The sequence below is a fragment of the Indicator indicator genome, chromosome Z (genome assembly GCF_027791375.1).
Source record: "Indicator indicator isolate 239-I01 chromosome Z, UM_Iind_1.1, whole genome shotgun sequence".
NCBI lineage: Eukaryota > Metazoa > Chordata > Aves > Piciformes > Indicatoridae > Indicator > Indicator indicator.
This window is the reverse complement of record NC_072053.1, coordinates 35,232,806-35,247,613: the sequence shown is the minus strand read 5'-3', so window position 1 is coordinate 35,247,613 and position 14,808 is coordinate 35,232,806. Positions and strand designations below refer to the sequence as shown.

Sequence of the window (14,808 nt, the reverse complement as noted above, 5' to 3'; positions counted from 1 at the left end):
TTGAAAATAAATCATAGAATCATATTTCATTAACAGTTAAACTGAACAGTTTTCTGCCCAATACATGGGCATGGCTATCAGTCTGAGACATCTACTTCCCTTATTGTATCATTCATGACTTATGATTCCAGTTTAGAATAGACTAATATTTCATTTCTAATCAAGTTTTGAAGCTTTGCAGCTACTAAATATTTCATTTCTCTGAGCTAAATTTATTAAACTGAGGCACAGAAAAACTGAGATAAAGCTTTTCATAGAAATAACTGATGAAAACAAAATTTAATGGGATCAGGGATAATAACAATTGGCATTAGAACTTCTGCAAAAAAACCCAAGGGGTTGCATAAATTTAGCATAAATGATTTTCTGCAGTGAGCTATAGTAAGCATGTTTATACGCAAGTACCCATAATAGCAACTTAGCAAGTAAGTTCACAAAGACTTGATACAGGACTTAAGAGGAATATGGATAGCACTTCAAATACCTGTTAAATAGGTGATAATAAAAGTGAACTCACTTGCTTTGCACTTAAATGTTCTATGATGATCTGCTATACTAAAACTACAGACTTTCCTAGTGACATTCCCCATATTGTATGTGAATATGTAACATACAAACCAGAAAAACGTGGATATGAAGAAATGTTCTGAACGTAAATTAAGCTGAAACTCCTACATGATCCCACAAAAATTAAGTTTGACAAAGACATCTCTTTCAAAATGAATCATGCAGTATAATTAAATTCTCTCAACATTTTTTAAAGAAGTTTTTTTTTCATGTTATGATATTTGTTCTGACTTAACAGTCCACCCCCCCAAAAAATATACACATACCTACACCATAGGGATAGTGGAACTGTGCACTTGCTTACCAGTGAGCAGTGTAAACTTTTTAATCTTTGGTGAATAGATGCAAGAAAGATTAAAAACTTTGGTTATATGCTATTTTATCTCTGAAATGACCATTACGATCAATCCTCAGTAAAGCAAACATTTTATATAAATTTAAAATCTACTCTCATAAATTCTGAAAGTATCTTGGAAGTTTTGGCTGTACTTTAGAAAGAGCACTTCAACACAGCAAGGAAAGATGTAACTTGGGGTAAATAGCCAATTAAGGAGAAAACAGAAGACATAGAAAAGGCTTATTTTGCATGAGCTTTCCAGGTTCTTGATGAATATATTTGCATTTTGAAAAAAAAAAAAAAAATGTTTGGGAGTACTTTCAAAGATTTAATCAGATTTGAAACTTGATGTACTGCAACCTCAAAGTTTTATGAATCAAAGTCTGACCTTAAGACTAACTGAATTGTCAGTATCTAGAAAATGTGAAGACTGAAATATTTCAGAAGAATGCACACAGATTTTTATAAGCAAACAACTTCTGCCAGGCCAGAAGCAACAGATTTCTAGAAGAGCAGGAGATACACAAATTCTACACATCCACTGTGTGGATGTTGTGAGCACAATAACCACATCAATTAAAATAAGAATAAAAATTAGAATTCCCTTCATCACAATAATAGAATACACAGTAAAAAAAGTGCTAAAATTACAACGAGTGAGAATCAGTAATGATGCTGACTTAACCACTACTATACAACCATAGAATTAGGAAAAAACATTCTGGGACATACTTAACTGGAAAAGCCTTATGCCCCACTATACTTGAAACAGGTAACACTTGCAAGAAAAACTGCAACTACCTGCTACAAATCTCAAGTTCTCAATATCTGAATTATGCAGCTCTTTTAAAAGTATTGTGTAGTGAAAAATATCTTTGGACACAGAGTAGGAAATTGCATCTTTAATATTGTATGAATTAACAAACACAGAATCATGAACATTAGCTAACGAATGATAATAAAAATAAGAATTTCCTGTCACATACACTTACATAACTATTTCAGTGACAAAAGTTGGGGAACTTACATTTTTCCTTACTGGTATTACTGTTATGTAAAAAATCCCCATCAGAACGCATTGTAGGGAAGTCATCTTCATCGTCTTCTACCACTAAATTTGAAAAAGAATGTATTATTAGAGTGAGAAAGTTTTTCCAATTCCTTATGCAAGAAAGAATTAAGAGCATCTTTATCACTAAGCAGTGTTTCAGATTTTTTTCCTGTAACAGTAACGAATGTGTCCCCATTTCCCTTTTTTTGTACCCAAGATCACTATTGACATCACTTTCAGAAACCATCAAGTCACTAAAACTTTCTCTGTGTTGAAGTTAACACTTGATTCTGTGGTAAGGACAACATTATTTTGGTGTTATAACTGGATAAGAAGGGAGCCTTGGTTCAGAAATTACACCTCTAATCTAGGAAGTTTACAAAGAAGCAGAATCGTGCTTATTTACTATTCTCTTAGTACCAAAAGTTTTGGATTGCCAGATCAAACTGAAAGATGAATATAAATGCCTCAGGAGAGTGCACGGATATGACAAGAAGGTGTGCTCAGACAAGAGGAATTCAGAGATGTACAGACATCCACATTTTAGTCCTACTAGGTCCTCAGGTGCACTGAGCATGCACTCAGATACATTCTGTAACTAATGATAGTTACAGCCACTATATCTCAGGAGCATTCATTATGGCAGCATCAGAGATTTTTTTAAAAGAACTTACACTTTTCTTGAAACGAATATCCAAATAAGAGATACAGTGACAAACTAACTTGAATTAATCTTGTACGGGTAAACAATTACTGCTCTTTAACACCAAATGCTTTAAAGTATCTTTCATATAGTTGACAGCAACAGATTATTAATACTAAGTAGATTCTTACAGAAATTCAACTTCTGAAGTGAAAACAGTTAACTCTGTTTATGCAGAAATATCTATCACTGACCCTTAGGCCAAAAAGTAAATTCAATCGTTTTTATGGCATCAAATGCTATAGTAATTATTTCAAGGCCTATTACTGTATAAAAATGTAAGTTCTATGGAGATATGAGTTTTCGGTTACAGTTTTACCTTTATCCCTCTGGAGTTCATCTTTGGAAACAGCATCTGCACAGGCATCAAAGTATTTCTGCAAAGTATCAACTTGTCTACACAAAATGTCTCTAAAGGTTTCCATTTCTGCAAGCTTCTCACGTAAGCTGTGGCCCTTCTGAAAACACAAGGCAAAAAAGCCTGACATGTTTCTGCATACTCAAAAATGCTCAAGTCCTCTTCTGTTCTCCCACACAGATTCTTATGTTAAATATTTATATACATGAGATATGGAAAGACATCGTTTCTCAACCACTATTAATCAAATTTATTAACTAAATCACAGCATAAGCATTCCTTTTCATTTAGAGGTCCTGATATTCTGGGGACTAAAATAGGAAAGGTTAATAAGTGCTCCCACAGCTCTGACTTTCTTGCCAGTGGAAGGTGACACCACAATTTAAAAGGGATGGGGTTAACTTCGCAGAGGCATGAGATAACTTCCTGTACGATCTGTTTTATCATCCTATGATGAATTACTAACACTTAGAGTAACAGGCTTCACAAGTTATTTCTTTTCCAGTTGCATGTTATTTATGCACAATGAAAATTTTATTCACTAACCTTGAACGAAGAGGTTGATGTTGCAGAGTATCCACTTGCTCCAGAAACAAGAGACACCATGGAGCCATGACGTCGTAAACTTGACTCTGAGCCATACCCAGATTCAGTCTGAAAAACAAACCACACAACTAGAGTACTGAGGCTTTTAATAAAAAAAAAAAAAAAAGAAATTGTGAAAGCAAGATTAATGTAATTTCCTCTGAAACCAGTCTGCTTCCAGTCAGGAAGCACATAGACTTAACTCAAATTGTGTTTGCATATTTAATTGGTTGAGGCAGCATATGTAAAATTACTACAGATGGATTTTTTTGTTACCATAATGATCAGTAAAGAACTAGTTATCTATAGTCTATTATCTGCCCCTAAAAGAACAAAGCACCAAATACTCAAGAGTTCAAAAAAGTTCCATTATTTTGTTTTTTGTAATCCTTACCACACATTTTTCACAGTGTTAAAAAACTTAAAGTATTTTAAAGTTAACCAGGGGATGAAGGTTCAATTCAAAAACAATAATCCTCACACAATTCTTCCAATTAAATCTTATTTTTCAAAAAGAGAAAACATAGAAAAGCAAACAATTACTGTTAGCATGCACTGAAAGCTGTTAGACTAAGCAAAAGTCCTAGAAAAATAGCTACAAACCGTAGCAACCAAAGTGCTAAAAGCTTCATCTTGTAAGGATTAGTCCTGATTTCCATTTAAAAGCTTTATTATAAAGATATTTAACTTTTATTCATACTTAATTTTTATTCACATTGGATATATCCAGCTATTTTAGACTATCAGTTCAGGTGTTAAGTTGCATAGCTGGCTTCAGTAATGCACTTGAGATATTGGACCATATTTTGAATTGCAAGGTAATTCAGTGCAAATATACCATTATTCACTGGACTGTAATTCTAAGTATTCAATCAATACTTAGAAATCAAATAATGAAGCTTTGGTTACTGCTTTTTGTTAAAACTCAAGAAAGGGCTTTTGTCTCTTTTCATGTCCTTTAAGTCCTCCAAAGACTTGACAAGTAAAAATAAAGTAGACAAAGAAATCACAGGATTTTTAAAAGGACAAGTCAGAATTTCTGACATACAATTATTCAATTTCAGAAGTGTTTAATGAGCAAAATCCTTATAAAATGCTCTTTTAAGTGACATAACACTTTGAAGCACAAAGCATTTAAGTTGTCCTGTAAATCAAAAAAAGCTTCACTGTTTTGCTGGTAACTTCAGTGTTTATTTAATTATATGCTACAAATACTAAGATGATTCTGAACAAACTTTTACTACAGTCAGTTTGAGAGTAGATACTCATTCTATTTCCTCCGTAAGTTGTACACACTGAAAAGAAAGGAAAATTTAATTTCAATAGTATATGACCTAATGAATTGATTGATGTTACTATGTAGCCAAAATATTCATCACATTGATGTCAGGGCAATTTAACTAAGGACAGTAAACGTCTTCTGATTGCTTTCTCCTTTAAGTGAGAAAGACATTCCTATACCAAACCTGGATTTAAGCTTTGAAAGTGAATTTCTGTTTGAAAATTTAATCAAAGTCACATCTTGATAGCACTTCTCTAGAACTTACAAGAATAATCTTAGAAACAGAAAATCTGATGACCTGTCTCTACTTCAATTAAATCCTTTTCTTCCAGTATTACCTATACAGCCAATGCTAAGTTAATTTAGTTCACAACACAAAAAAATGAGGATGAAAGAAAAAAATTTCTTTCCATATCAGTCTGACTTTTTAAGGCACCTTTTCAACAGGCTATTTGACTGTCATTTATGTTTGTGATTAATAAGTACACTAAACAGTTCATCCACACTTCAAAACTGTACGTAAGATAGCAAATACAACTATTAGCTTGCAAGCCCTATAAATAAAAAGGTACTACATAAAATGCATTTAGACAGTTGTAGTTATTTGCAACAAGGGAGCAAATTCAGCAGACAAAGCAGCAGACCAAGCAGCACACAACACAAATCTAAAGCATTTACAGAACATGGTTCACTATCTCAAGTAATTATGCTTTAATAACTAGGGGGAGGGGAAGAAAATTAGATAAAGAACACTTACTTGTCAGAAAACAACAAAAGTATTCTTTTCTATGCAGATACAAGCTCACAGCAAACACATGCAAGCAGCTTAGTACAATGAAAGCATGCATCATGCAAAGCCCCACCATTCTACTCCCGCAACATCTAAACAAGAGCAGGTCACTGCTGCGTTTACGTCTTGCAAAGCAGATCATCATTATCTATTCACTGCAGAAATACTCAATTACATTGAGAGGAGGAACGTTGACAGAAGCTTCTTTTGTTTATGCTATTTTTAATTTTCCAAGATAAAAACTGGAAAAGCACGTAGAGTCCATACAATAGAAGCTAACAGTCTCTGCTTGAAAACAAAATAACTTGCAGAAATTGTATCAATTCATACCATCAAGCACTAATGCTAATCTACCATGCCCAGTACACAGATGCAGCTCTTTGAAATTCCAGGCATACATCATAGCTTCAAAGCCACACTAAAACTCAAATTTGTTAGGTACATTGCAACACCTCCTGCTTTTTAAGGTGGGGCACAAAACCCCATTAATCCTTTTGTTACAATATGTGAGAGAAAAAGCCACAGGATCCAAAGCGTTGTGTGATTCTCTACTGGAACAGGTGCTGGCATCGACAAAAAGGCAGTAGGTCAGAAAAGCTGCTTTCAGAGTACTAGCCAAGTATCAGCAGAATCGTATTGCAGACTTCCATTATGGCTCTCACTGATCCACCAGTTACAGATTTCCTAAAGTGGGTCAATAATACTCTCAAGTAAAGCACAGACTCACAGGAAAGCTCTCTCACATAAAAAAAAAGGAAAGAAAAAAGCAACTATTCTCCCATGTCTTCAAGGAATTATTTTGATTACGTCTCAGTTTAGCACCTGTAAATTTGTCCACCAAAACAGGTATTTCCAGTTAGCATTATAAATTATTTATTATTTTACATAACATAAGCAGCTGGCAGCTCCTCCCTCTAAGGCACAGGACTCACTGTAGGAGGTGATGAAGCAGACATTAGGATACAGTGACTCTAATCATGTTCTCTACAGTATTTGTGAAAAATCATGCTAAAATACCCAACAGACTAAACCACAATATTTACAAGAACATAGAACAAAGAAGACTTGAAAGGAAAAAGCTGAAGGTACTATGAAAGATGTGGTAAAGACTAAGCAGACAAGCTCTGTAAAACATCTGTGTTCCCAGTGCAGTTTTTAGACTTGCAAATGCTTCAACAAATACTTAAAGAACTGATACCCCTAGGATGTGCCAAAGGAGGGCTACCTAGAGGTGGCTGTAGACAGTAAGAACACCACAAACACTACATGTAGGTCAATCTAGGATGTATTTCTGAGGACTGAAGTTAAAGATACAATCAACATATGTCTGTGGGTCTGATTTTTCAAATTTTCAACAGCCACTGAAATGGCAAATTTAAGCTTTCAAAAGCAAGGCAGTTATTAACAGGAAAGCAGAGACAGAAATTTCACTATCTGGGTCACAGCAGCTGGATAACAATTCCCCTGCCTACAAGGCCTTCCAAGCACATTGTGGGAGACTATTTAGAAAGCAAAAATCTTCTAACATGACCTTTCTTTGCAACTGTAAAACCAGATAAAGTAGTGTAGGTATGTTTTACTGCCAATGGTGATAAATGCGCAATTCCACGGTAAACAACCATACAACCTGCACTGAAGGAAGATACCAGGAATAGAGTTGAAAAACAAGTATAAGACAATTGGAAAAAACCCTGGTACTACAGCAGGACAAGATGCTACAGCAGGGTAGCCCTAAGATCATTGCAATTGCTACTGCCCTGCAATCTATGTAACATTTACCCTTTGGGTCTTCTCAAACTCTATACTTTTGGTAAGTCACCTTGTGTTGACTGAGGACAAGAAGCTCTTGATCAGCTGCATGAGCTAGAGCAGTACACAGTCTGATCAGCCCCGGAACCACATACTGCTGTCTAAAAAAAGGGAAATGGCTGAGAACCAGTATCAACACAGATCATTGCAGAGAGAACACAGATTGACAAAGAGATAACCAAAGGCAAATGACTGGCCACATAGTTAACACTGATGTTTAATTACATAGATATGCATTGGCTTTTGCATGAGTTCTCTCGACTATTAATGTGCACACACAAACTATTCCATAACTAAACATTTTCAGATGCTGAGGTTTGACAAAAGGTGAATAGGGAGAGGTAGGTACTCTAAAATCAGGATAAAGAACAGCCAGGACACTGACCAGGATGACATCCAGAAGCCCAGAGAGAAGCTGAGCAACAGAAGGACTTTACTGTCCTGCCCCTCAGGCTTGGGAATCATTGTGTCAAGTATGATTTTACAGAATAAAAGTGCTCCACAAGCAAAAATACCAAAACCCAAGCTGATAGTACCTGCATCCCCCTGTACACTGACTTAGCAACAAAAATAAGGCAGCTTGTACTGTTGGGCCATGAAGCTACACGCAACACTGGGTCAGGGCAAATTTGTCCCCATGAATCTGGGCTGTCAGGACAAGTTAGATTTGTAGAGCTACAGAAGACTTGGAAATATCCATTCTGCTGTTAGATACTGTCAGGAAAAACACTAAAGTTCTGGCTTCAGCTCCCAATGCACTGAAGTAAGTGTTCTTACTTTCTTTAATACTTTGACAGCTGGAGGGAATAGTCAGATTTGAAAGAACAAGTTAATTTAAATATATACTGCTTGATGTTAGTTTAAGAATAATCCATGTGCAACTGCACCTTCAAAAATAAGAACAGTTCTGATTCTAACTGAAAGAACCATACCATTGTGCCATATCATTCTTTTTCATATACAAAATTACGTAACAAATTGCATCTGGAATAGGTTGTACAGAGAGGTTGTGGAAGTCCCCTCCCTGGTGGTGCTTAAGGCCAGACTGAATGAGGCCTTGGGCAACCAAGTCTAATTGAGAAGTATTTCTGCCTTCTGCCAAGGGAGTTGAAGTAAATGATCTCAGGTCCCTTCTGTAAGCAAAACAGTCCATCACTAGAGGTTAATGTTCACAATGAAGACAGAGGAGTCCTGTATATCTTCATTTGAATAAAAGGACACTTCATGCAGCAGAACCCCTGTGGGTTCTCTCAAATTGCTGGAGAACGCAGCTTCCTTTCACTCCAAATTTCCAGTCCTCTTTCCCCATTGGCTGACGTACTCAATGTACAGACTTCCTGGTCTGCCTACTACATGCTTCCCCCTTACATCATACACCCCATGTTCATTTAAATTAGGTTCTTCACTTCTCTGGGCAGAGAAGTTAATGTTCAGTTGCCTACTAAACCTGTGCTCTGTCCTGAAAGTTCAGAATCTCAGACTATGTCCAGTTTCTGCTATCTCTGGACGACACTCTGCTAGTTTCTGGTTAAGACCTCTGGAGAGGCGCTAACAGAAGCTCTTTGTTATTTGCATATAACAAAAATATGGTTGAATTGTTGAGATTATTTTCTTTGTTATCTCAAGTTCGTCTAGCAGTATCCTCAGTTGTAAAAACACTTTACACCTCATTCCCATCATTTCCAACGTAAGCCATTCTGTGAGTCTATGCCTAATTAATACTAATATTAAACATTATTTCATCATTCAAAAAGGAGTGTTGCAAAGGACAAGGCGGAGGAGGCAGCAAAGAAACTGCTCCCACTGCAGGAGGTTCAAACAGCCCCAGAGCACTCTGCACCAAGCAGGGGCTTAGGAGGGAGAGGGAAAGACACCCACAGCCTAAACTGGACTGAACCACAGGCCATGTTCAGTTAACAGGCTTTTCGATATCATATCCTTCAAAGTGGCAAGGAAAGAATAATTGTCTCTTACACTCCACATGATGGGCTTTTTTAACCAATTTAAAGGCAATGAAGCATTATATTAATACTGCCTCTGTCTACAAGTGGAAAACCACATTGACAATTAGTGTGATGCTGAAAAATCCAGGTCTAAAGACTGTAATCAGATTTCAAAGGACAGACCATGGTTAAAAGCAAAGCTTTTTTCTTCAGCTTTGCTAAATGTTACTTGTTGCAAGTCTGAGCTTGTTTTAGTCCTGGCCTTCAGAAAGCTACCACTTTGCTTAAGCAGAAAAAACATTTTCATATCACCAACCCTAGAATTCCAAGTACCAAGGTGGACAAAGTTCTTATTTGCACAGGAGAAAATGAACTACAAAAGCTTTACAGTGAAAGGAAAAAAAAAAAAAAATCGGCTTATCAAGAAGCAGAAAAATACCAAAGCAAATGCTTCAGCAAAAATCACAATAATTACTAAATCTCTTGCTCACCCAGCGTGTTTATCTTGTTACTACTATACACAGGAACAGACATTTTTTCCCCTGCTCCACTCAATTCTCTAAACTTCATCTAGGCATCAGAATAGATATCTATTAAATGTCTCACATATCCCTAAGCATGAACTAACAAGCACTGGAAGAGAACGAGAGCTGAAATTATCTAAGATGGAAAAGTCCATCTTCTGTCCAACAGGATTTAAGAAACACTGAACTTACACCCAAATGAAAACTGAAACTAAGTATACTTACAACATGACTTGTTTCGCATCTCTCACCATTAAAATTGAACGCGTTTTCCTTGACTTTCAAAACCTATTCCCTTCCTCCTTGACATTATTATTTCCTTCTTGCTGTAGGCCTTGTTTTTATCAGGTCTCACAACTCATTTCCCTCAAAACAGGATCTGGCCAGCCTGATCTAGTGTGAACTGTCCCTGCCCATGGTAGGGGGGTTGGAAGTAGATGATCCTTGTGGTCACTTCCAACCCTGACTGATTCTATGATTCTATGAAAACCAAGGGAAGCTCCCATTACACAGTTGAACAACAACAACAACAAAAGTTAAATGAAACAAGGGACTCCCCAAGATATGCATAATTTTGTCACGTTCCTGATAAAGTTCTGAATTCTTGAAGCTTATGTGATAACAATCATTGGCTAGATCTTAAGTCAAACACCTGATACAGGTACTGGATGTACCAATGTTTTTGAAGAGTTAAACGAAAACACTGACTTGTGTACAAAGACTAGCACTGATTCTATAAATCTCACATTAGTTTGTGGTTAAGGAAAACTCTAACATGATAAAACCCAAATGCTAAAGTGACAAATTTTCTTAACACTTTAAATGTTCAGCCATAAAATCTAGTCTAGAATAATTAGACACAAGACCTAGACAGAAAGGTAGGCATGCATATAGTACGGTTCCCATATAAAGAGATTGTAGAAGTAAATTTAGGTTATACCAAGGGCTCTATATGACTGAGTTTCAAGTAAAAGGTACATTTGTGCATCTATAAGGTTAAAACATCAGATAATTTCCAAAAACTAGTTGAATCATCAACCTGAAGCATGAGAGTATGTTCTCCCATCACAAGATATCATAATACATTGCATTCTAGCAAGTCCGGACAAATTATATTTGCATACACGTGGTATTACTTCCGTGTTTATGTACAACTATTTGAAAAGGTGGTGTCAGCTGAAGTCTGTAAACCCCCTCGTCAATATCCTGTGTGACCACTAGAGGGAAATAGCACAACGGAAAGAGCCACGTCGAAAGGTTACTATTGGTCAAAGCCCAACAGTAACCCTTATCCTGTTTCTCTTCGGTCCCTGGGCATATAAACCGCCTTTCCTTGGCAGACAATTAAAAACAGAGCAACTTTACCTTTAGCCTTTATAATTACATTTGAGACACGTTACCAAGTGAGGATACCAAGTTTTCAACACAGTATACAAGAAGTAACAATGACATTTATTGCTGAAAAAGTAACAGTGAATTGAAACTTTTTAATAGAGATAAATGAAATTATTCTGAAATCACATCTCAGCCAGTTCAAAAGAGTGATCTAACTAACAACCTGTTAATTTCCAGTTAGGACTGCCTAAAGTCATAAGCATGAAATTACACACTGGAGAGATGTTTAGAAACAGATTTCTTAAATTAATCTTAACATGAATTAGTTAGGCTCAACATAATTTAGCTTTAAAAAGGAACACTTAGTATGTGTCATACACAAAATTAGGCACCTCTGTCTCAAGTACCAAGTCCAAAGATTTTTTTTCCACATTCATCTGCTCTGCCCTTAGTCTGCAGCTGTCAAGCATATGGCTTATAATGAAAAGCAGTTTTATATACCAGCCAGATGAACAGGCACAGGATTTCCTCATGTACACAGCACACAATAAGCAGGTTCTCACTGAACTAGTGTTCTCTGTATGTGTATGCACTGAGAAGCATCAGAAGAAAACAAATAGTTCAAGTCACACCCTTTCAAACCCATAATAAAATCATGTAACTTTCTTGAAATATTTTATATTGAGACAATATAAAACAATAATGCCATCAAAACCAAACAAACCCCCAACAAAACCAACCAAACAAAAAAAAAACCCCAACAAAACCACAAAAACCTTTCCAGAATAGAATAACAAGTGTTGCTTTCTAACAGGTTTTACAGCCTCAGGTCACATACTGTAGACTTCTTTTCATAGGATCAAGCCCAAACACATAATGGCAGTACACCTTTAATTTCTACTCCCATGGACACTCCAAAAAGAGATGATATAAAATGTCTGGTACTGTTAGATGATCACTCGTTTCAATAATTAAAACACAACCCACACCAACCCTCTGAAGATTAGATACACTTGCACAAACATTAAGTTCTATGTGTTATTTGATTAGATTATGGGAAGTGTAGTCTAAACAACTGCTTTGCTTACCTTTGCGCTTTCTTTTTACATTTCAAAATGGCAGGTTTACTCACATTTCCTCAAATGTACCAATGCATGTGAAACAGGTATTTTATTTTCTGTTCAACCTCTTTATCATATTTGGAAGCAGATAGAAAAAGAGAATATAAATAGGTAGAAACTGCACTTTCAAACAGTGCAAGAATAAACAAACCTTCAAGAAGACAGTTTAGTATGATCTTTTATTTACAACATATGAAAACTGGCAAATGGAGGTAATAAAGCTTCACTTTGTTAAAAAGGATAGGAATGAGAAGTCATTTTACTGTGAAGTAGAAGATAGTATGACATGACAATGGAAGAATTGAACTGCTATGTAAGAAATAAGAAAATTTATTTTACCTGTAGTATGAAAGTACTGTTAGTAGTGGCCTTCACTAATAAAGGAGAAATACTTACCTAATGGTGAAAAAGTAAAATAAATCTTTAAGTGTATGATGCAATAAATAAATGAGAAACACACTGCAGTAATGGGAAGCACATTCAGAGTATATAAATACACCAGCCCTCACCTGAAAAAGTTTTGGTTTTCCTTGATATTCCCATTGAAGTTTTGAAGAATAACTGTCTTCCATAAAAAATAAGGTTAGGAATAATACCTACATGTAAAAAAGCCTTGAGTTTCCTGTTTAAATGCCACATCTGATTTTTCTTTGCCACCCTTCCCTTGAATTTCTGTCACATCAGCTACTAACCTCCAAGTTCTTCAGGACTGTCAACATCTATTACAGCAAACTGGCTGGATTGTGGTCATCAAAACTCGGGCTTTTTCACATGCATCTTAGAGAAAACTATGAAAATGCTTAAGTGACGACAAGGATCTTGCAACAGGAAAGTCTGAGGCAGGACAGCTCATTATCTTCCTACAATTCACAATTCTATCATTTTTTTGGGAAAAGAAAAAGGTCAGTGCTAGAAAACTCCTATGGATACCACCTGTTCCTGTGATGGCCCAGCATGTCACACCACCGTCTTCTTGCCACTGTGACAAGGTGACATGGACTGGGGCTGCCTTGGCCTTGTGGAATCTCCCCCTCTTGAAACACCTGGATGCGTTCCTGTGTGGCCTGCCCTAGGTGATTCTGCTTTGGCAGGGGTGTTGGAGTGGATGATCTCTGGAGTTCCCTTGCAACCTCTTACATTCTGTGTGATTCTGTGAGATGTGATTTTATCATAGAATCAGAATGACTATTTTGCACGATACCTCTAGTACCACCTCATGCTCACAGTGTGTCCAGTTAGATACCCCAGGCCTCCACCCCATCAGGATGTATTCTTCAGAGAATTATTGTATCTATTTTTAAAGTGAAAGTGATTGTAATGAAACATAATAGGTATACACAGGGAAAGAAATATTGGGCTAGACAAAATGAAACAATCTTCACTGTTTATAATTAATAAAGCGTGTTGTGATGGAATGGACTAAAAGCTTTAGTCCAGCTTTAAACAGTCTTAACTGCAACAACTTCTTAATAAAAGTGCAGCTTACAGCTTCCGTTTGAACACGGGCCAAAGAGTGGCAGAAGAGTTCCAAGACAGGCAAAGCACTCTTTTTTTTCTGACCTGAGAGGGAAGTTTCAAAAGTTTGGAAATGACAGCATTTAAGTTTGCTGCAGCGTATACTTGTGTAGTCATCTGAAACTGCTGATTCATTTGCTTTCCCCTAAAGTCTTCTTTCAGGAAGTGCAGTTTCCAGCAGTAAGGGCATTTATCAAATTCAGTAACATTAAATGACAAGCAGTATCATATATATACACACATACATATTACATATACATACACATATATGCTATACACATACGAGTTCCTGCTGCTAAGTGCTAAAATAATGGAACGTGCAAGGCATCTGAGCTTTCATTCTCGAAACAGTACGTTTGATTCCATTAAAAATAAAACATCAACTTATTAGTTCTTTACTGGGGAAAAAAAAACTTGAGAATTAATGTAAATTTTCCATTAAAGGACAGCTTATCTAAAACTTCTGCAAGTTTCAATAACAGTATCATAATGTACACCAGGGCAAGCAGTTCTTGCCTCAGCTAGATTTGCTTGCTTAAACCAATTCCCACTAGTTGTTGCTGTTTGGTCAGGGTTTTTTGTTTGGTTGGTTGCTTGTTGGTTTGTGGCTTTTTTTTCTTCTTAGGGGTGGGGGGAGATGGGACACCTCTCTTTATTCCTAACCCCCCTCCTCAACATTTTTGGATGTCTATGTCCATATCAATCAATATAGTTTATTTAAATACCAGCAGTTAATAACCTTTCTTCATCCCCTCCCATTCCTAATAGACATGTTCAAGACACAAGAAATTTAATTCTTTCACAGTAAGTCCATTTACCTAGATGACAGTAATGCAATAGTAAAAGTGTATTTTCTGTGTTCAGAAAGAGAAAAGGTTCTTTTTGTCA

The 14,808-nt window shown here is 36.3% G+C and overlaps 1 protein-coding gene across 1 annotated transcript in view; it reads right to left on the bottom strand.

Annotated features, from left to right (window-relative positions):
• Positions 1-14,808, bottom strand: part of CERT1 (ceramide transporter 1) — a 76,035-nt gene that overhangs the window by 28,949 nt on the left and 32,278 nt on the right. The window contains exons 4-6 of the mRNA XM_054398199.1: positions 3,563-3,670; positions 2,978-3,116; positions 1,932-2,015 (exon numbers count right to left, since the gene is read on the bottom strand). Of these exons, the coding sequence (XP_054254174.1) occupies positions 1,932-2,015; positions 2,978-3,116; positions 3,563-3,670 (331 nt within the window). The remainder of the gene's footprint in view (positions 1-1,931; positions 2,016-2,977; positions 3,117-3,562; positions 3,671-14,808) is intronic.